Raw genomic sequence first — 20,715 nt, forward strand, 5'->3', positions numbered from 1 at the left:
TCCTTCCCCCAGCTTTATACACTGAGCGTGTTGTCATATGATACGGAATATCCCTTTGGTCAGTTGGGGTCAGCTGTCCCAGCGGTGTCCCCTCCCAACTTCTTGTGCCCTCCCAGCCTGCGCGTTGGTGGGTTGATGAGAGAGGCAGAAAAGGCCTTGAGGCTGTGTAAGCACTGCTCAGCAATAACAAAAACATCCCCGTGTTATCAACGCTGTTCTCTGCACAAATCCAAAACATAGCCCCATACTAGCCACTATGAAGAAAATTAACTCTATCCCAGCCAAAACCAGCACACAAAATTTTAAGATTACTCACTTGAAAAGGTGCAACCAACAAAAGCAGTAGAAATCTTTCCATTTTAATGAGTAACAACCATGGAATAAAATTAAGTGTATTAAAAATAAAGACATTAGCTCCTAATTTGAAGTTTTAAAATTTTATTTACCTGTAGACGTGTGCTGCCCTTTTTTTTTTTTGATGAGATTTTATTGTGAGGCTTTTTGGTATTTTCTACTTTTTAATTCCATGAAAATCATCTCCTTCTAGTCAAAACGTGCCTCTTGGTGAACTTGCTGTTTTGTCTCTGGTTTCAGAGCAGGGTCATATGACTTGGCTGGCTGGTTGCTGGCCATGTTCAGAGAGATAGCTACTGCTGTCTGAAACAAGACACTCTTTCAGAGTTGCTGCAAAGATTCTAGGCTGAGCAATTTAAAAAAAAAAATCTCCCTGATAACAAGTAACTAATAGGTTTAATGATTATGACTGATTAAATTCTTCAGTGTTGGATTAGCTGATGACAAACCTCTTCACTTTGTGTGTGAGCATGTATGTAAACACAGAAGTTGCGTCATTCCTTCATTTGGGTTATTTTGTGCCTTTATAAATAGTAGCATAATTAAATTTCTGGAAGCCTTGCTTCATTAAGACAAGTACGGCTTAAATTATCTTTAGGTTTCTTGACCAAAAAATATTTTGAGGGAGGGGAGGTTGAAAGCACGTATGATTTGGATATGTGCCTGTATCCTATTAATTTTCTAGATACTCTTTTGCCAGCTTAAGTGTCAACACCAGTTAATGTTCTATTACTCAATCAATCAGATGGACGTTATTAGTTGATCTTCCTGAGTTTGATGGAAGAAACTTGGGAAAACTTAGAAATCTGTAATTACTAATTTAAAGCCTGCCAGTGCATATCAGAGTGCTATGGACACTAAATATTTTCAAGCATAACTTTTTGCCACAGCCAGAGTTGTTATTTGTCTGTAGGTTGTTCTGTATACAAAGGCAAAAAAAGTACTGAAAAGTTTATCTCCTTTAAGGAAAAATTCTGTCTAGAGCATATATGACCTGCTCAGTGTAAGCCTTGAAACTTCAAAAGAAAATCCAAGATGAATTAAGAAGGTTTTTATAAAATTCCAGCACATCACCTCTTAAGAAAGGACTGTAGAGTGTTCTTTGAGACTTCATCACACACTCTCATGCACAAAATCAAGTACTGTTTTATATCAAATGTAGATTGACAGCAGTGTTTTTCTGCATCTGTTCTGCCCACATAAGAAGCCAGCTTCATAGAGTAGATGTGTCCTGAGGCTTAAAGTTCTTATAAATATGAGAATTTCCATTTTTTATAATGGCAAGTTGGGTATGGTATCCAGCTGTGGATCTGCTTATATATTGTTTGCAGTTTTCTCTGAGCATGTTTTATACCGTATATTGCAGTATGTTGTCATACAACTTCTGTGATTAATGCTTATTTACAAAAACTTGTGTAAATATCTTAGAACTGAGTCAAACAATGTGCAAGTTAAACAGTGTGTTTCTGAATATTGGAATGACATATGCCAGGAAACTGTTGAGTTCGATAGTAGATAGTCTTCCTAAAACATAAAATGGTTTCATACACTGTGTGAGATCATTATTTTAATACCATTTAAATGAATCATTTTTGCATTTTTAATATTTAATAAAGTTAATGTTTGCCTTTTTCTAGAGGCAGTATCTACACATATGAAATATACCACAAATTACCTTTGTTTAATTTGATATTAGTAAAAGTTTTACAAGTCTATGTTCTTGGTTATGTTTTTATGAGCTATGTACCATATGTTTAGACAAAGCACGGAATAATTTTATCAAAATCACTATATTGTAACTGTTGTTAATTATTTTAATTGCAATATAGTTGCTTATCAGAACATTATAAATGGTGAGAAGTTCGGTTTTGCTACATTCTAAGTCTCGGTGGAGGACTTCGATTTTTTTCCTTCACCTCATTAAGGAAAGTTTCATCTTAAAAAAGGCTTTTTTTCCTTTTAGGTGCAGCTTCTGTATGAACTGGCTGAGATCACAAGTAAAGTTTGGAATAAAATTCAGAGGAAAGGAATTCTATATCAATCTTCTGTCTACACTGAAACCACGTCAGGACCAGTTCCTCCCAGCTCTCCAGTTAAAAGTAGCGTTGGTACTGCTCCACCAGATACCAGCACATACAGCCCATCCGCTGACATTGGGACTACTACAGAGGTAGGCTTTCTTAAAAAAAAAATGTCCTGTGAGTTCTGACTTACAAGGCGTGGTCAAGTAAGAATCAGAAGGATCAGAAAGAGTAGTGGTGTCCCTATGGAAAGTAGCTTTGCCCTGATAAACTAAGGAAGAATACTTCATCACTCAGTTTGGTGGAACCAAGGAGAAAGTGGCGGGGTGGGGGGAAGAAATCGCTGCGTTGCTCCTATGTTTATTATTTGTCTGGACTGCTTCTCTTTGAAGTGAATGAATATTAACTCTTCTCAGAAAATTGTGGTTAGTGTTTTCAGGTCAAGAAGCATAAGGCATTTTTCAAGTCCAGAATTATTAGAATAGTAACTGCTGTTTTGAAGTACCCGTGATACCTGTGCTGCTTGTGAGTCATCCCACGTAGTTTCAGCAGTCAGCCTGTGACGTTACAGCCGGTCACTGCGATGCCTGAGTCAGGAGAACTGCATGTGTGGACCGTATTGACAACTGGGAGAGGCACTGCTCACCCCAGGTCCATCCTGCCATTGTCACCCTTCATCTATGAACTACTTTGGGAGCTCAATTCCTTCCCCTTTCCCAGCTGTCCTATGTCTCAGGAGTGCTTTTTTGTAACTCGTGAGGATTTGGGTATGCAGCTTCAAATATAAGGAGAACTGGCCACTTGTTTTTATGTATTTCTGCTTTCTTAATTTACAGCACTGTGTAACTACCTGGAGCAATCTGGTACCTGATCTTAATCTCTGTGTGTACCTAAGACTGTAAAATACGGGAAGGAGTTCTGCTTCTCTGCCATGCTGAAGAAAAAAGGCTAATTCTTTTACCAGTGTGAAGACAGTGTTAAACTTCATCTGCGAGTATCATTAGCTATGAGGCACCAGGTAGCTGATGCAGTAGCATGGGAGGTCACAGGAGGCTGTGCAACTGAACAGGCCTAGTATTTGTGATTTTTCTTAGGCCTCTGTCAGGCTTATTAGTTAGAATAGTGAGTTGGCTTCATTTGTGATAAAGGAGAGAGCCAAAAATGCATAAGATAAGGTATACGGATGGTATATCACGCATATGCAGTGCTTCATTCTTAACATAAAGCTATTAGAATATGGGGAGACTGTTCCGAGAGACTGAGTTTCATTCTCAGGATAGCGGAAGCAATTTGGGGGGCACCTCGTAGAACAGTTCTGGAGCACAGGCAAATGCACAGCAGTTTGAACGCTAAGTGCAATTACATATTCAATAACATTTGGCCAGGATTGCTTTAACCCTGTGTATGGTTTATATTAATTCCTGGTATGATTTAGAGAAAATGAAATAGTGATTGCTAGTGATTACTTTTTATATGCATCACACATACAGAGCGAGGTAACTGTCATTAAAAGGTGTTTGAGCTAGAGTTTCAGTTCTTAAATTGTTTAAGTAACATGTTTCTAGATTATTTGAATAGCCTCAGTTTTGGTGTATTTCTCTGTGTGTGAGATCTCAGTTGTGAAAAAATTTGCCATGGATATAGAACTGAAGGTAAGCAATAATAGTAAGAAAACAATACAGTCACAAAAATAGTATTTTTTCACCTACTCGCATCAAATCCCTTCCTCTCAGAAACCACCAGCTTTATAAATAACAATTTGTTTTTGACCCTCTATATAAACAGCCGTATTTGGAGTACATGCTGTACTTGGAGCATTACTTGAAACTGATTCAGTAATTGTTTTAATCCATATGTTACCAAGATTATTTTGGTAATATGGGTCCAAGTTCAGCATTCATATCCTACCCTTTTGAAAAATGTTGTTCATCATGTATTTAATTTTTTTCCTATTCTCAATAAGTGTTATGTGCTAGCTAAATACATTTTCTCCTGATCTAAATGAAGTTTGGTGAATTAGCCCACAAAGGACAACGTTAGAATTTCTGTTTGGTCTTTTCCACTCTGAAGCTAAGACCATAATTTCAATCTTGTTAGAATGCAAAGTTCTATTAAAACACATGGCATTAATGTTGGATTATTTTTTTTCACAATAGGGGACTTACAGTTTGCATAGCACTTTACAATTAAGATTTTAAAACTGCTTTGAAAGGAATGTATCGTTGTGCTTAGGATAAATAAATTTAAAAATTGACCAAATACATAAAAAAATTTATTAAAGATATGGAAGAGGAAAGAAAGCTATGAACAGGCGAAAATGTTTGCATGAAGCCATAGTTCATATGACTGAAAGACTGGGCAGTAGAGCTCCTGTCCATCGTCTCCATTCGGAGCTCTCAGCCCGAGGTATTCTGGGGTAGGAAGGCAGCTCAGAAGAAAGAGCCAGCACAAGGGATGTATAAGTGCACAAACAGAAAAGCATACTGAGGGAGGGCAGGTGTCATTTGTTTAACAGAGGCACTGACATGGGAGAATGGATACATGGCCAGATATTTGAGATTGCAAATTCTTTGTCAGAAATGGAAAATGAGAATTAGAAGGCTAATTTTTATATTGTCAGGAAAAGATTCACAGAGTTGTTTAAGTAGGAGGGTAATATTTTTTACTAAGTGGCTGAGGAAAATCTTATTCCATTTCTGATTAACTGGTGGGGATATTAGGTGTATTAAGGTGATTAAAATCAAAAAAGTATGTAGGCTGTACAAGGGTTTTAATTAACAGTAAAAAAAAAAAAAAAGAGAAAGGCAAAGGTTTTGAATTACTGTGGTTGAAAAAATGGCTTGAAGAGAATCTTTGTAATGGGCATTCAAGATAGAGTTTAGATTCCTAAAAGACTAGTAGCTACAAAAATGCTGTTTTGAGTATGTGGGTACTCTCATTTTTATGAATATGGGAGTCAATGTTTATACTTGAAGACCACCTTTGATATCAGTCTTGTCATTTCTTGAAAAAAGTTAGCAGTGTTGTAAGGTGAAAAGGAACGGATAGCCAGTGGAGGATTCATCTAAATGATTTGGTTGTTATGGGATGTAACGTCAAAGGTTGACTTGACCTAGTGCTTTCTTCTATTTAAAGACTGATGTTTAAACCAAAACAAACCTCAAAAAACAAATTATCCCTTCACTCTTAGGACTAATTTATGTCAAGCTACCAGTTGGAGTGAGGTGAATCACCTAGTAGGATGACCGACCAAGTTAATGCATTCTAGACGGTGTAAACAAAGTAAAATTTTCCAAACAGATTTTTAAGCCTTTAGAAAAATGATCTTAAGCACTCTACCACCATTTTAAATCAATGTAATCATTACTTTACCTGAATCTTTTTTCTTTTTAATCTTTTGATGGCCATCAATAAAAATAAATCTCAAAGTGTTTTGAAGCCGTACATGGAACTTCTGCAGATCATGATGTGTAAAGTAGCTAAGAACATTGTTCCTGAGACTATGCGTAGTCCTGATGTGAGTTGTGTAGTACTGTTGGGAATGGGAAGGGAAAGAGGTAGGAATCACAGAATGGTTCAGGTTGGAAGGGACCTTAAAGATTGTCTAGTTCCAGGCCCCCTGCCATAGGCAGGGGCACCTCCCACTAGACCAGGCTGCTCAAAGCCTCATCCAGCCTGGTCTTGAACACTTCCAGGGATGGGGCATCCACAGCTTCCCTGGGCAGCCTGTTACAGTGCCTCACCACCCTTAGCGTAAAGAATTTCTTCCTGATATCCAATCTAAATCTACCCTTTTTCAGTTTGAGGACATTACCCTGTGTCTTATCATTACAGTCCCTGATCAAGAGTCCCTCCCCATCTTTCCTGTAGGCCCATATTCCTGTAGGAGAGTCATACTTGGCTAACCAATGAGAAATAATAAAAGGAACCATATTTTCTTCTCACATTCCTAATAGACTATTTTAGACAATATAAATTAAATAATTTGTAACATAATGGTTGGCAGTATCTCTATAACACATTCTCTTCTGCGGTTGGTGGCTGTGTCTGAACTTATTCAACATATTTCCTAGTATCAAAGCATGAGCTAGGTTTTCATTATAATGACGTGGTTGCTGTCTTGTTCTTTGAGGTAAGGATTGTTGAGAATTTAAAAACATAAGTATTGAAAAATTAGCTAAGGAATGTTCTCCATCATTCTTTTGACCAGTGAAAGCTGTTTGTCCTTTGAGAGTAATCACTTAGTTTCCCTGTTTCCTCTTGCTAACTTAATCACTATCACTATACCTAGGTATAGATAGTGTGATCATGAAATTGTGCTTCTCCTTTATTTGAAGAGGGTAAAATGTGACGATGAGAGAGAGAATCTGGTCACTTCTGCTGTCTCCAGCTGCTACTTTGAACTACTTCAGTCTGCGGAGTGCCTCAGCTGTAGTCCATATAACATAGACTTTATATGAAGAAAAATAACCACCTTAGTATGCTCAAATATGCAGAGAACCCTGTTATAGGTGCATCTGAGTCGCATCTGTATGGAGAGCTGTACAGCTATTCCTCTGCCCCCAAAGCAGGCAAAGTCGACAGGCCTTGTAGACAAGAAATGTAAACAGATTATTTTTTTTTTATTGTTTTGTCTCCTGTGAAGTAGAGCAGCTAATTCTACCTGTCAAATTGCCTAATGGGCTGCAGATGTCAGTCTGGTATACCATGCTATTTTCAATGGGGCCAGGTTTTTCTTCTGGGTGAAGATGTAGTTCTCCACAGTCTATCCAAGTATGGATCATTGTATATAAGATCTATATTAGACATAAGACCTTTTATCTGGAGACCCTGTTTGTTCACAAGAGCTTACCTAGTGAAATCCAAACAAATATTTTAAAACCCAATTGCATTTTCTTGCACTAAGTACAGTTGAGGGCTGAATATTTTTCCAGGTACCTTATGAAGAAGTAATTTTAATTTCAGAAAGTGCAGAAGCAGGGTGGGGAATGTCAGAGTAACCTAACGCTTGTCAGCTTCATATGTTGTGGTATTCTTCAAGTACTCTTCAGGGACTGGTATAGAAAATCTGAGCGATGGGGAGGGATTTGTGGTGTTTGGAGACAGCAAGGCAAAAGTTATCTTTAATACCTCACAGAAATGGTGATTGTAGGAACCTAGAATGTCAGAAAAGTTAACTAACCAAGAATAAGTGGTACTGCGTGGAAGCAGAGGATGACTGAAAAAGGCATGCTTTCAGTGAATGGTAGAGGGAAAAGGGAAGGTGGAGGCAACTTTGGGGAGGCAGCTGAGAAGACTGGAGCAGTATTCCACCATTTTCTCTGGTCTGATTTATCCCTGTCTGTGGTTTTGCTGCTGGTTGGAACTGGACCACTCCTTTCCCTTCCCACAGAGTCTGAATTCCATCAAGGGAGCAATAAAAGCAGATGAGGCAGTTATAGTGCAGGCACTCACTGGCCAGGAGACTAACAGCAACAAAACCTTGCTTGATTGCTGTCTTGATACTGGCAGGTCTGAAAACAACTCGCAAATACTCAGAGAAGTAGAAAAATACTTTTATTTTAATCTCTTTAAATACTGTGTATGTAATGTCTTTACATTCTCTAAAATGCTAGTAATGATTACTTACAGATGCATATTTTGGTCCTCAGAGATTTGAAGGTACTTAGTATTGGCCTACTGTTACTCACAAAGAAGTCAGTGGGAGCAAATCTAGGTCCATGTTGTTTGATTTGGAAAATACCATCCTGTATTTGTAAATTATAACTTGTTTTCAGACTATTGTAGCAGTAATGTTTTTAATGAAAGAAATGGAGGTGGTAATATATAAAAATCAATTGCATCAGCCACAAATTCACCTTGTAGCTATATATTTTATGCTCATTATTGCTGATCAGCAGCAATGAATTATATAGAGTAATTAAACAATAATATTTATTTCTACAGTTTTGACTTAAGGACATTTTCCAGAAGTTCGTGTTTTATCAGAGTCTGTATTTTGTTTATATGTTCCTGTATTTTTAAAACATGAAATCCTGAAGTTTGTCGAACAAAAATACTTTGCTGTGATAGGTATGGTTTTTTTAAGTTTAGAGATTTTACAGTTAATGTGTTATTTTGTTCTGTGGGAGACAAATGATTATTTTCAAAGCTTCTTTCTGCTGCAATGGACTTGCTATAAATGAGTCAGAAGAAAGCAAACTCTCACAACTGTTTATATTAAATAGCAAAAGAAGTAATTTGTTTATGTGATCTGTGGATGATTTATATTTTGAGCTGTGTGTAATTCTTTTCATGCTGACAAGTTGATAGTGAGCACCACAGACTGATGTGGATAAAGCTACCTAGCTTACTGAATTTTAGTCTGGGTGGTAGTAAGAGAGGGAAACATGAGTGAGAGGCTTAAGTACCGGAGGGCTGGAAACAGTTAATCATTTTTACCATCCCTGCTTTGGAACAGCAAAAGCAAAGGTAGTACAGGATACAACAGGCCACTTGTTACTGTTTACTTAAGTACAAACAGTGGTAGAAGTGTTTAGTCCTTGGGGAAACTCAGTGATTGAGCAAGAACGCAGAAGTTATTTTGATAAGGCATAGCAATAGTGTGGCCAAACTGTGATCATCCCTGAGCTTTAGGCAGGCCAAGGATGAAGGCCTCATATGTTTGGATCTTCCTGATGAACAAAGATAAATTCTGCTAAGAAAATAAACTCAGTATATTGGTCAATTTGCAACAATTGGTGAAAGAATTAAATTGTATATTTTAGGACTTGGCATGCGAAGTTGTGGGAAAATAGTTCAGGGTTTCTGACTCTGGCTTGATTTTTCTGTAGATCTGGAAACAGAGCAGAAAATTAGTGCATAAACATTTAACAATACCACGCTGGGTGCTGAAAATCCAAAATGAAAATTGAAACTTCATGAGAAACAAGAGCACAGACTCTCTTTTCACTCCAGTTTCTCACTGCAAAAAATTTCTAAGAATTTGAGCTTATTGGGGAAAAAAAACCACAACACCAACATGTCAGCTACTGAAGACTATCAGTTTTTCAGCCCCTGTGACTCTGCCCAATGGTTCTGGTTACAGTACCATTAACAGAAGGCTAAGAAGAGATGCAGTCTCTTCATTTTTCACTCCCCAAAGGGTAGTCATATGGCAACGTCTGCCTTCACAGGAGCATCTGCAGTGCGTCTGCCATGGAGAAAGAGAATGGGCCAATTCAACTGTTTACTTATGTATGAATGGCAGAAAAAAAATTCAGGTAGCATGTTCACTTTGAACTGCTGAAGTGGGGGATGAGTGGAGCTGTAACCCAGTCACCTCTGACAGGGGCGTGGTGCTGAGCAGCTGGGGGTGTCTGTTGATAAAGCTCTGCAGCTGGCACAGCTGCAAACAGGAGAGGTTATCCCCGAAAGCCTCAGCTTAACGCAGTTTTAGCTATACTGTCAAGCTAGCTAGTCCAAGCCATAGTACGTACGCACAAGTGACCTGGAACACTGGGTGGGAACGTGGTAACCCGAGTACAGGATTGCAGCGCTAAGCTGAGCACAAGCGAGTTGAGGCCCTGGTTAGGACTTACAGGCCCCGTGGTAGAACAAGTTCCAAAACCCTGGCAACTGCAGGTCCAGGTATCTGACCCCCAGCTTACTCTGCCTCTGGCTGTGTTCAGAGGTTCACAATTCCTTTATTTCTGATAAGGTCTCATCAACCTCCATTTGACTCCTAGAAATTCAAGGACTGGTTTCCTTTTTCAAGTTCACTTCAGAAATATATGCATGTGTAGGCCTTACTTGTGTATTGACTAAATAAAGTTTTGTTCTACAGCTATGCAATTGTGCGCTACACAATTTGAATAGCATTTAATAAAGCCACCTCACAGCCTACTGAAATTACAGTGTGAGAAACATCTGCAAATAAGACAAGCATAAGCACAAACAACATTGGAATGATGCCAGCAAAAGCTTAGCTCCAGGGATAGTAATGGAAACTGTGAGCACCTTGGCCTCTTTTCCTCACCTGTGTATTTTTTGGTTATAGCATATCAGATATATGGCCTATTCCATTATGTATGTAGAAAAGGAAGAAGCAGTTTTGAATGATACATCTGGGCCTGTACCTGTAAATCTGTTTTTTTGTAAACTTCATAAATATAATAGGCTTGGAAGTTGGTAGGGGCCAAATTTCCTAAAATTCAGGGTTTCCTGCTTTTAAATTTAATTGCACATTCCTGGGTTGATTTGCTTTTTATATATGTCTGGGGTTATGGTAGATAAGTGCAGTTCTTCAAGAATCTCAGAAATACTATTGTAAGTAACCTTGTGCCAAAATTGTCAACTGGCTGATTCTCTGAGAGGCGAAGTACAACATCTAATATCTTCAGAAAAACAAGGTTAAAGAAAAGTGTGGGAAAATGATAGCCTCAGTTTTCTACAGAACAAAGTTGTCTATATGCTCAAACCACTAAACAAAAACAGTTGTCTGGAAAAAAAACCCAACAAAACAACAAAATTCATGAAACATCTGAACACATTAAATTATGAAAATAAAAGAATCCAATTATAAAATTCAAAACTTGCCATGGTGGCAGTATGTATTTGCTGTTAACTGTACCCCTTTAAGTTTAATCTGCTATTGTTTTCTTCTTATTTTAACTATCAGAAATGTAGAGACCTGCCAGAATTTTAGAACAAAGTTGATTTTCATACAGGAAGCATTTTGGAACATGTTCAGTGGGAGAGTGAGGTTGTGTATGGAGGGTGGGGAGGAGATGGTCTCTCATTCCCACCCCCTCCATCATGGTTTGTAAGTTACAGTTTGGCAAATTAAGTGTGCCTACAGCACAAAAATAACTTAAAAAATGTTCCAGCTCTAAAAAAAAAAAGAAATAAAAAAGAGAAAATTATTTTTATAGAATGAAAAGAAGAGAGAGCAGCAAATTGGTCCGCAGAATATCAACATTGGCTTGAACTTTGACTTGAACTGTAAATAAACATATTATGAGGTTTAAATGAGTATTGTTTCTGTCTTTCCTTAACCTTTAATTGGCTTCATTTCTTGATACCCTGTAAAATCCATCTGAGGATCTCAGCTAAGGGAAATGGTCTTTGGCTGGCTCCTTCCTTCAGAGCTGCCCTGCTCAAGGGATCCCCCCCATTCCAAAGTACCGTTGACTCCAGCATCTCTAGAACATGTGAAGTTTGATGAGAGCAGTCATCCCAGACACAACAAAACTCCCACAGAGGAGCATCATCTCTTAGGGGTATCATTCAAAGGCAAATTATGAAGGTGTGGGAAGTTACTGGAGAGCAGAGTGTCAAAGAACCATGTGGATGAGTTATATGAAAGAAACAAGAAGAAGAAAGGAATTGGCAGAAATTTAAAGGTCCATAACCAATGCCATGCTGATGGCATGAAATTGCAAGCCATGAATAGGATGAGGCTTCTCTGAAGTCAGAATGAGGACTTTGCAAATAAAGACTCATTAAGAAGGGAAACAGGATTCTCAAAGTATTGTGTTCTTTCTAGCTCTGGAAGGATACGTTTTTTGCTCCCGCTTTTTATGGCTTTACAAGTAGGAAGAGTTGGAGAGGATAGTTCGCGGGGAGGCAGGCTAGTATTTTAAGAGGGTGGACAGGGATCATCAGAGGATGGCAATATGGCTGGGGGGTTGTTGCCTCCTGGTTTATGCCACTGTCCTATCAGTGGAGCTTGCCATTTCAGGAGAAGCACTAAGGACTAGCATTGGTTAGTACTGGAGAAGTGGCTGTTCTACCTACATGATTTCAGGTGCTGGGGGACTTCCAGGCCTGGCACTCTCCAAGACTGTTTCCCAGTTTTCATTCCTTCCCCATACTTTTGCATTCCTAGGACAGTTTCTTCCTTGAAGAAACAAAACTGAGTTTTCCTTACAGTGCTGAAAAGGTATGTACTTCCATGTTGCTGTCAGTGCTGCCTTGTAAGACAATTAAGTGGCACTGGAGAGAGCAGAGTTCTTTGCGAAGACAGTAGGAAATGTCTTGCAAAGGCATGGTTAGTAAATAGTGCTCAGAGATAGGGGTCTTTGGAGAAAAAGGTCCAACAAGAGGCAGGAAGGTTGCTGGGGAAGCAAATAGGAAATATGAGTCACAGTTTGACAGAAAAGAGTTAATCTCTTCACTAAACATGTTATTTAACAGGTTCTACCACCCCTTTATTTTTTCATCTTGTTGGGTGCCCGATATCCACTGTGCCACACTTGCTTTGAAGTTGGATGCATCTTTCTTTGTGAAGTGAGGTATTTGAGGTTTCTCCAATTGGGTGTCTTACTGTGGTAGACATTAAATATTAGATACGCAGCAGGAGGGAGGCCATGCTATGTTTAATAATCTAAATTTGCAGACAGCATAAGAAAAAAATGGAAGAAGGAACAGTAAACAAATTATAAAAGGAAGAGAGTCATGTTAAGTCCATGTCTTGGAGAGGAATTTCAGGTGGTTTTATGTAGGGAAGTTTGCTCAATGAGAACACAATGGAGAAGAAATGCTCAACAGGGAAAGGATGGGGAAGGAGGCAGGAAGGGAGAGAAGGCGTAGTGTGTGGCTGAATTTTAAAAAAAAATAAAGTCAAGTAGCCTTGAGTAGGTCCAAAGGAGTAGGTCCAATTGTCCACTTGGTGACAATTACGAACCTTTCAGGGAAGAAAGGATTTTAAAAGAGAGAAGTTATTATAAAAATGGGTGGATAAAATGGTATAGGGAAGTTTCCCTCTGGGAGGTCTGTTTGAAGGGAACCAGATGAATCTCCTTCAACGTTGGTTGTCTGCTTGTTCTCTTCTGTGCTCTGTTACCAGCTCTCTCGCCAATGCACTTGCCCATTCTTACCTTGTTTCTGTAACCTGTCTGCTGTAAGTACATTCAGAATATTTTTTCACAAATTTATTTCCTTAGCTCCCATTATTACAACCCCCTGCTCTTTCCACCACACATGCAAATAAATACGCGCGTAAAACAGACAAGGGTTCTTTCTCTTTTTCTGATTAATCTTGCTCATACCCTTCTGGTCCTTCTCCAGCTATATCAGACTGATTTTTCTTCAAACTGAACTTATGAGAGTAAATCTCCTTTTCTTTTCTCTCTGAATTGTGTAACTTAACCATGGAATGAGGATTACAGTGCTATTTAGCATCTCCCTCCATCAGTACTTAGCCTGAAGGTTTGCCTTAATTGAACTGGGACCTGATTCTTTTTTCCCTTTCATTTGTTTTCAAAAGTGAGATGAGAAGACTGAAATATACATATACTCTACTAAGAAACCTCATACTAATAGCAGCTAATGTTTTGCACCTCTGGAGTCTAACAGTTATTCAATAGGTGCTCTACAGGTAGTCTGTTCAGAGGTGTAAGCAATAATGCCTTACATAAGAAATATAAAAATAAATAGAAATAGACCTGTTTTCTTTCATGCATTTTGATTAATGCAAGATACACCATCACCATAGATAATTGAAGGTGAATTGAATCTTAATTTTCATTTCAACACTTCGTAATATATCTGTTGAACTGGTCCAGGTATTATAGTCTCGTGTTTAGGTTTTATTTTCCAGTAACATACCTTAGTTGGACAAGCTCTCCCTTCCTCACATGAATGAATATCTGGAGCGGTAAGTTCTCTATGTCAGCTACTGACAACATAGATGGTTTCTTGCTAACTGTAGTAGGTATCACTGAGTTTTTCAAGGGTAAAGGTTACTGCACACAGATAAAGTAACTTTGCTGTTTCTGTCTGTGTCCTCTAAGAGCTTCACTGGGACAAAAAAAAAAATCAGTAAATGTTAATTTGAGTGACATAGAGCTGCAAGCATGAAGCAGAAGCTGTGTTTTAGTGTTTCTCTGAAAAAGAAAGTGGTAAAGGTAATCATATTCTTCATTATGCAATAAATTCTAAAAGCACAATGTCAGCTGCTCCATTTGGTATATATCAGATAGCCCAAAGTCATAACGGATTGCGTGCAAAACTTCTGTAGGATTTTGACCTACCTTCTTGTCTTCTGTTACAGTTAGGTGGGTGATAAGCGAACATGTATACATGGTAGAAATCCTAGAATTAAACTGTAGGCCTCAGTTGATTGAAAATGTGATTTATCAATGTAAATGCTTCCATATGAGCTATGTCATTTGGTTTGGGATAAATTCTACCCACCCAGAAAAATAGATTGCTAACAGAATTTCCATACTCATTCTCCAGTCTTGGACTGAAGAATGAGTCAAGTACTGTCAGATTTTAAATTTTGCTACTGAAAGTAAGTTTTTCTGGGACATCTGAAGCTGAAGTGAGTGCATCATCACTTCTTGCCTGACAGGTTAAAATGAATTCACTCACAAAACCTTCATTGAAAGTTAAGACTGTTGGTCTGTAAATCTTAGAAACATCTCGGTCCTTTCCTTTTGTGCTTGAATAATGAAGACAACTTGCAACACTTAGTGTAGCTGCAAGTGAAGATACTGGTGAATTTTAGTGTCTTCTGGTTGACATTAGTGACTTCTGTGTCTATTGCATTCAGTTTAAAGGCTGTAAACACTATAGGCTGATGAGCAATTGTATGTTTGCATCTTTCTTTTCCTATTGGGAGGCAGTATGTTCCAGCAAAGGAGCGGGATGGTTACTACGGCTGGTAAATATTTCAGTTGTGCTATCAAGAATTATCAGAACATGCCCGCAGGGCTCTGATAAGCCCTTGTAACAGGATTTTCAGAATAGCTTTCCTTTGTCATGTTCTCTTCCTAAAAACACTAACCTTTGTGTCTTTTTTGTTGAGCCCTTAATGTTTTAGAGAATGAACGGAGATTATTGATGCCATAGAAGCTCATTTGTCAACAGATCATATATTTTAGAATATTGCAAGTGACAATCACTTTTTTTAAATAATGAAAATATTTTAAAATTGGCAACTAAAATCTTTCCAATTCTTAGAAAAAGCTATTGTTTTGTGAAATCGTTTTACTCAAGCAGTTACAGAGAAATACATAGAAGGAGGGGAAAAAAAAACCAACGCCAAAGCCAGAGTGTATGTAGTATAGAAGTGTTATGGCCATACTAGGTGGCTCTTCATTTGACACCTCCAACGACTCGTTCTTCCTTTGCCTTTCAGATATACGCAAGCCTGCTTGTCCCCTTTCCTATTGCATCTCAGAATACTCATATCAGCCTATGTTTTTTCATTGATGAAAGTATTTCATTAGTGTAGAGTTAATGAAAGCTTACTGTGCCAAGTGGAACTAGGTCATGGAACCTGACAATTTTACCATATAATCTTTGCCAAATCTGTTATCTCTACCTAAGAAAAGGGGAATATATTTTGTTTCTTTTTTTTTCCTGTTGTTAAATGGTTTAATTCAAATATGTTATCAGTGGGTCTGTACTTATATGTATATAGTTTGGGCATCTGCATCAGTCTAGACAGAATAAAAAAGAGGAGTGGTGAAAAGCAATGTGGTTTTTTTCTCAGCTATTACATCTGTTTCATAGGGTGATTCTCTTCAGGGTGGTGATGATTCTCCCTTCTCAGACTCAATTACATTGGAACAAACAACAAGTAATATCGGAGTCTCAAGTGGACGTGTCAGCCTATGGATGCAGTGGATGTTGCCAAAAATTACTGTAAAATTGTTTGCTCCTGATCCTAGAAATAATGGCACAGGTATTCAGCATTTTTCCCCCTCACCTACTATTTTAAATTCCATCCATTATTTTACAGCATGGTATTAGCTACTCAGGGCATTTATTGACAATATTAAACACTGTAATGCAGAAATAATGGGGTGGATCTATATTTTAAATTAGAGTGACAAGGTTTCATTAGGTTGGTGCATGTCATCAGCATTCAGTGTTGTTCTTTGGCATAAACGTCCCCTCTGTGTCGAAAGATTATTATATTAAATTTGAAATAAGTTGATTATTTTATTTAATAGAGTGCTGCATGTATTGCCTTAGAAGCCATAATTTTTCATTTTGATATGATTTAGTAGTATGTTTTGTGTATGTCCATGTGTAGACATGTAGTTTTGTATTGATAATTTCAAATTTAAATTTAACATAATCATCATAGTATAATTCTAAAAGTCATAGAAAGTTTAATAGGGAGTGCAACTTCCGTGTTGAAAAGATAAATATGTGTGGTACCCAGCTTCGCTTTTTTTCTTTGAGATTAAAGTTGGATTGTCATCCGGACAGGAATTGTTTGAAAGGAACTCAGATTCAATAAATGTACTGCAGGACTTCAAATATTTTTTTTTTGTTAGCAAACACTGCAGCATTGCAATTGATGTTACTCATAGAAATGTGAAAAAATAAGGGGACTAATGATTAAAGCTAATTTTCAGGGAGATGTACTTGAACCTTTGATTTAAAAAAAAATAATTACATGAGAGAAAGAAATGTCATGTATTGTTAGAGTGAATATATTGGTAACTACTTTTTTACCTTTTTTTCAGGAATTATACTATGAACAACTGAACTAGAACCTCTCTACATATCTGTATAAAAAAGTTTGGATTCTAGGATTTTTTTTCTGGTTCCTGTCTGTATAACGCTTGAATCAAAAAGTGCTTTATGAAAAAACTCTGAGTAGAAGTAGCATCATCCTATTTACAAAATGTAGTGTCTCAGATACGCTTCTTGCTTAAAAATTTGCAAGTTTCAGATTCATAACTAATAACTTTTATTTTCTTCAACTCTCGTAGAAGTTTGTGTTGTCAGTGAATTAGAAGATCTCAGTGCCTCAGTGGATGTGCAAGATGTCTATACCAAAATCAAATGTAAAATAGAAAGCTTCAATATTGATCATTACAGAAACAGGTAATTGGAATCATGGAATGGTTTGGGTTGGAAGGGACCTTAAAGATCATGTAGTTCCAACCCCACTGCCATGGGAATTATTCTGCTTTAATTTCAGGCTGAAAGAAGGCGGCATTTTTTCAGAATTATATCTGATTCCAAAAAAAAACATTATAAATTGGGAGAGCATTTTTTCACACTTGCTGCTCTGTTGGTCCATTAGACAAAAATCATTCATTTTAGCTGAACGTTTGAATGGTAAATTCCTTAAGTATTGCCTCATGTTGTGATAGCAAGTGCCAATATTTAATGATTTATGGTACCATACTCTTTAGATATTAAAAAGAAGCTTCAAAAAAATGCAGCTAGTATGCTGCAGCAATGTGACTGCATTCATTTGGCACCCGGATGCACGGTTCTGTAGAGCAATTGCATGTGCCACCTTCTAGCTTGTAGCGGCCATGAACACACTAGTCTTGACAAAATAAGAGCGAGCCTATGTAGTATTTGATCAACTGGATTGGTGTTTGCCATTACAGACCAACAGACTCCGTTATTGGAGACAGATTATTAAGAGAAAATAGTTGTTGTGTTACTCCCTGAAAGGAAAAAAATAGTTAAAAGCTTCAGAACTTTTTTTGGCATTGAAAATGACTAAAATATTTAGAAGCACACATCATTTTGACTTAGGAGCCAATGTCTGCAAGGTCTTATTGGACACTTATTGTTTTCTATGTACAAGAGTAAGCAGAGTTAGTATCGATTTCGCAAAGTTACCACCATTTCTGAGACTTTTTTTCTGAGCAGTCTAAAAAAAAAAATTGAATTCCTGTTCTCATGCTGAAGTTACAAATGCAGTTATTGTTTGTACATATTTTAATATTTTATAATCAAAATTTGTACCTTATTTAAAAAAAAAAAATCTTTTAAAATCAAGTCGTCATGCTTTAAATGCTTTGGAATCCTAGTAGCTATTGCTCTTAACAAGTTGCTTTGTCCACAGATTCTGTGGAAAGCTTGAGAGAAAGTACTTTATTCCCAGGACCCTAATGTTCCGTTAGAAATGTTTTCAACTTCAGGGTGTTCTTGTTTGCTAAAGTTACATTGAGGCTTTAAAAAAAAAGAAAAAATTTTTTAATTTGACAAAATTGTTATTGTTCTTATTTATATTTCGTATTCTCTTCAGAGTACCTTTCTCTGTCTTTAAATCTCTGTGGACTAAAAACAAAAGCAGAGAATAGATAAGGTGAACGTTCTGTCTTCCAGGCCAGGGGGAGACTGGCAGTCAGGAAATTTTGAAGGAGTATTTCTACAATGCAGAGAAAAGCTTTTGGTGAGACTTCTTCAGTAAACTAAGGCGATTACCTGAATCACTCTTCTTAAATAACATATTTTTCTTTATTCTTACATATGTTAAAAAGAATGATTACAAAAACTGTAGTAAAAAGCACATTTTAATACTTGATAGCTCATTTTTTTCTAAATAATATTATAACTTTGTAACATATATGAGTACAGCTTTTCACTCGCAGTTTCCTAGTTCTTGTAATCATTCTTTTCCTCATTCCAATAAAGCTGTCTGCTGAAAATCCAGGGGAAGTCCCTTTTCTTTATGCAGGATTTTACTGTACTTTTATTCTCATGTGTCTTGACCTCTTGCTGTAGGTTGTCCTTTCACATAAAATTTTACAAAGCGCTTTTTTTTTCTTACCATTTTTATGCTTGATTTGATTGAATTTCAGCTTTTTAGGAAAAGGTATGGCATAGGCTTTATCTTGCGGTTACATAGAATCGTTCAAGTTTAATGTAACTTTTTTTTTTGCTTATAGCAATTATTATTTTTTTTTGCTTTTTGTTTTCTCCTCTTCCATGCCTTGTGCATTACCTCAAGCCTTGGGGAAGATTCTTGGTCTCTGGGGCAATACGGAGGTGTGTTCCTTTCCTGTACTGACAAGCTGAACAGACGTACCTTGTTGGTTCGACCCATCAGCAAGCAGGACCCTTTCAGTAGTTTCTCTGGCTTCTTCCCCTCTGTAAGAATCTTTATTTAAAAAAAAAATAAAAAATTACTACAGAACTTCCACTAATAAATACCAGTTGCAGTAAAAAAAAAAAAACTCAAATGGCTTTAGTTGCTTATCTTCTAAATATTTTTTTTTTTACTGAATATATTTATTGCTTGTATTTATTATATTCATTGTGTTATTTCTCTCTTATCCTTTAGTAATAGTTGTCAGTCATTTTTTAGTCGATATGGGAATGAGGGTTGATGGTTCACAACCTGGTACATAACAGTCCACTGAAGTCAATGGGATTTCATTTATATTAAAAATGAGCATGTACAGTAATGTTTGGAGACCAAATACGTAAAAGCCATTACTGAACACTGCATTTTGTTCAGGCAGTTCTGATATCTCCTTAAGGATTTAAGTACTTTATATTACTACTATATACCTTTATGCAATTTTTTAAAATTACTTCTCATGATAATGGAACAATTAACGATTTCATATTTGAGTCTTTCTTTTGAATGCGTGGAACATTACTCGTTGATTCAGAGTATCTCAGTGTGAGATATTTAATCCTTTTTTTTTCCTTGCCTGTTTGTCCTTGAAAGACTTTATATCTTATGACATTGGGCTCTATCTTCACAAATGTGTGACTGTATAGAGTCTTTTTATGTTAGTGGAAGTTCTGTGTGGTCTGATTTATTTTCATCGTGAATATTGATTGGTAATACTTTCTCTTATTCTGTTTGTTTCAGTTCTTACAGGAAATTAACTTACTAATTTTTTTAATTCACTTAATCATAAAAGCTTCTGCTTTTTCAGCATTTAAGCTATCCTGTAAATTTAAGAAAGAGATTTTGTTCTTCTATTAACAAGGTTTAACTTACATTAAATTATTTTAAATCAAATTTAAGATGCTGAAAGAAGCAACTACTTCCAAAATGTAGTTGCTTTCATTTGTGTTCACATGATTAAAGCTAATATTTAAACAATCATAGAATTCTCTCAAATTGTTTATTAAACTGTTAAAGGAATGGTTCTAGAAGTTATTATTTTTACATTTTTCACTCACTAACAATGTATGACTAAAAGACTTTCAAAGATAATATGGAAACTGTAATATTCATCTGGGAGCTAAGCATTTAATGGTCATCTTTACCAGGAAATCTGTCTAAGTGAAGAAATCTGCTAGTTCTAAAGTACAGTGTAGTATATCTTTATTGAAGTGATGCGGTTTTGGCACGTGGTACAGCTATTCTCTTTAAATACTCAGAGGTGATGAGGGGAAAAAACAGTTCAATTCTTAAGAGTATGTAGTTGGCTATGGGAGTTTTATACGCCCATGCTTAGATGGAGTGAAGCTATCTCAGCACCCAAGTGTTATTTTAGCACCTATGGTATTTGCACATACAGAAGGAACAATGCAAGGGAGTACGATCTACTTCTAAAATGTCTAAAGTGAAGGAGAAATCAAAATATTTAACTGTGTGAAAAGTTACCTGAAAAATGTGGGTAAATTT

General features: G+C 36.9%; 1 protein-coding gene across 6 annotated transcripts in view; it reads left to right on the plus strand.

The window, feature by feature from the left end:
* Nucleotides 1–20,715, plus strand: part of VPS13B (vacuolar protein sorting 13 homolog B) — a 479,916-nt gene that overhangs the window by 260,212 nt on the left and 198,989 nt on the right. For all 6 annotated transcript variants that reach the window (XM_074577514.1, XM_074577516.1, XM_074577511.1 and 3 more), the window contains 4 exons: nt 2,318–2,524; nt 15,879–16,050; nt 17,093–17,207; nt 19,078–19,219. In XM_074577514.1, the coding sequence (XP_074433615.1) occupies nt 2,318–2,524; nt 15,879–16,050; nt 17,093–17,207; nt 19,078–19,219 (636 nt within the window). The remainder of the gene's footprint in view (nt 1–2,317; nt 2,525–15,878; nt 16,051–17,092; nt 17,208–19,077; nt 19,220–20,715) is intronic.

This window comes from Larus michahellis, chromosome 2 (genome assembly GCF_964199755.1).
Source record: "Larus michahellis chromosome 2, bLarMic1.1, whole genome shotgun sequence".
NCBI lineage: Eukaryota > Metazoa > Chordata > Aves > Charadriiformes > Laridae > Larus > Larus michahellis.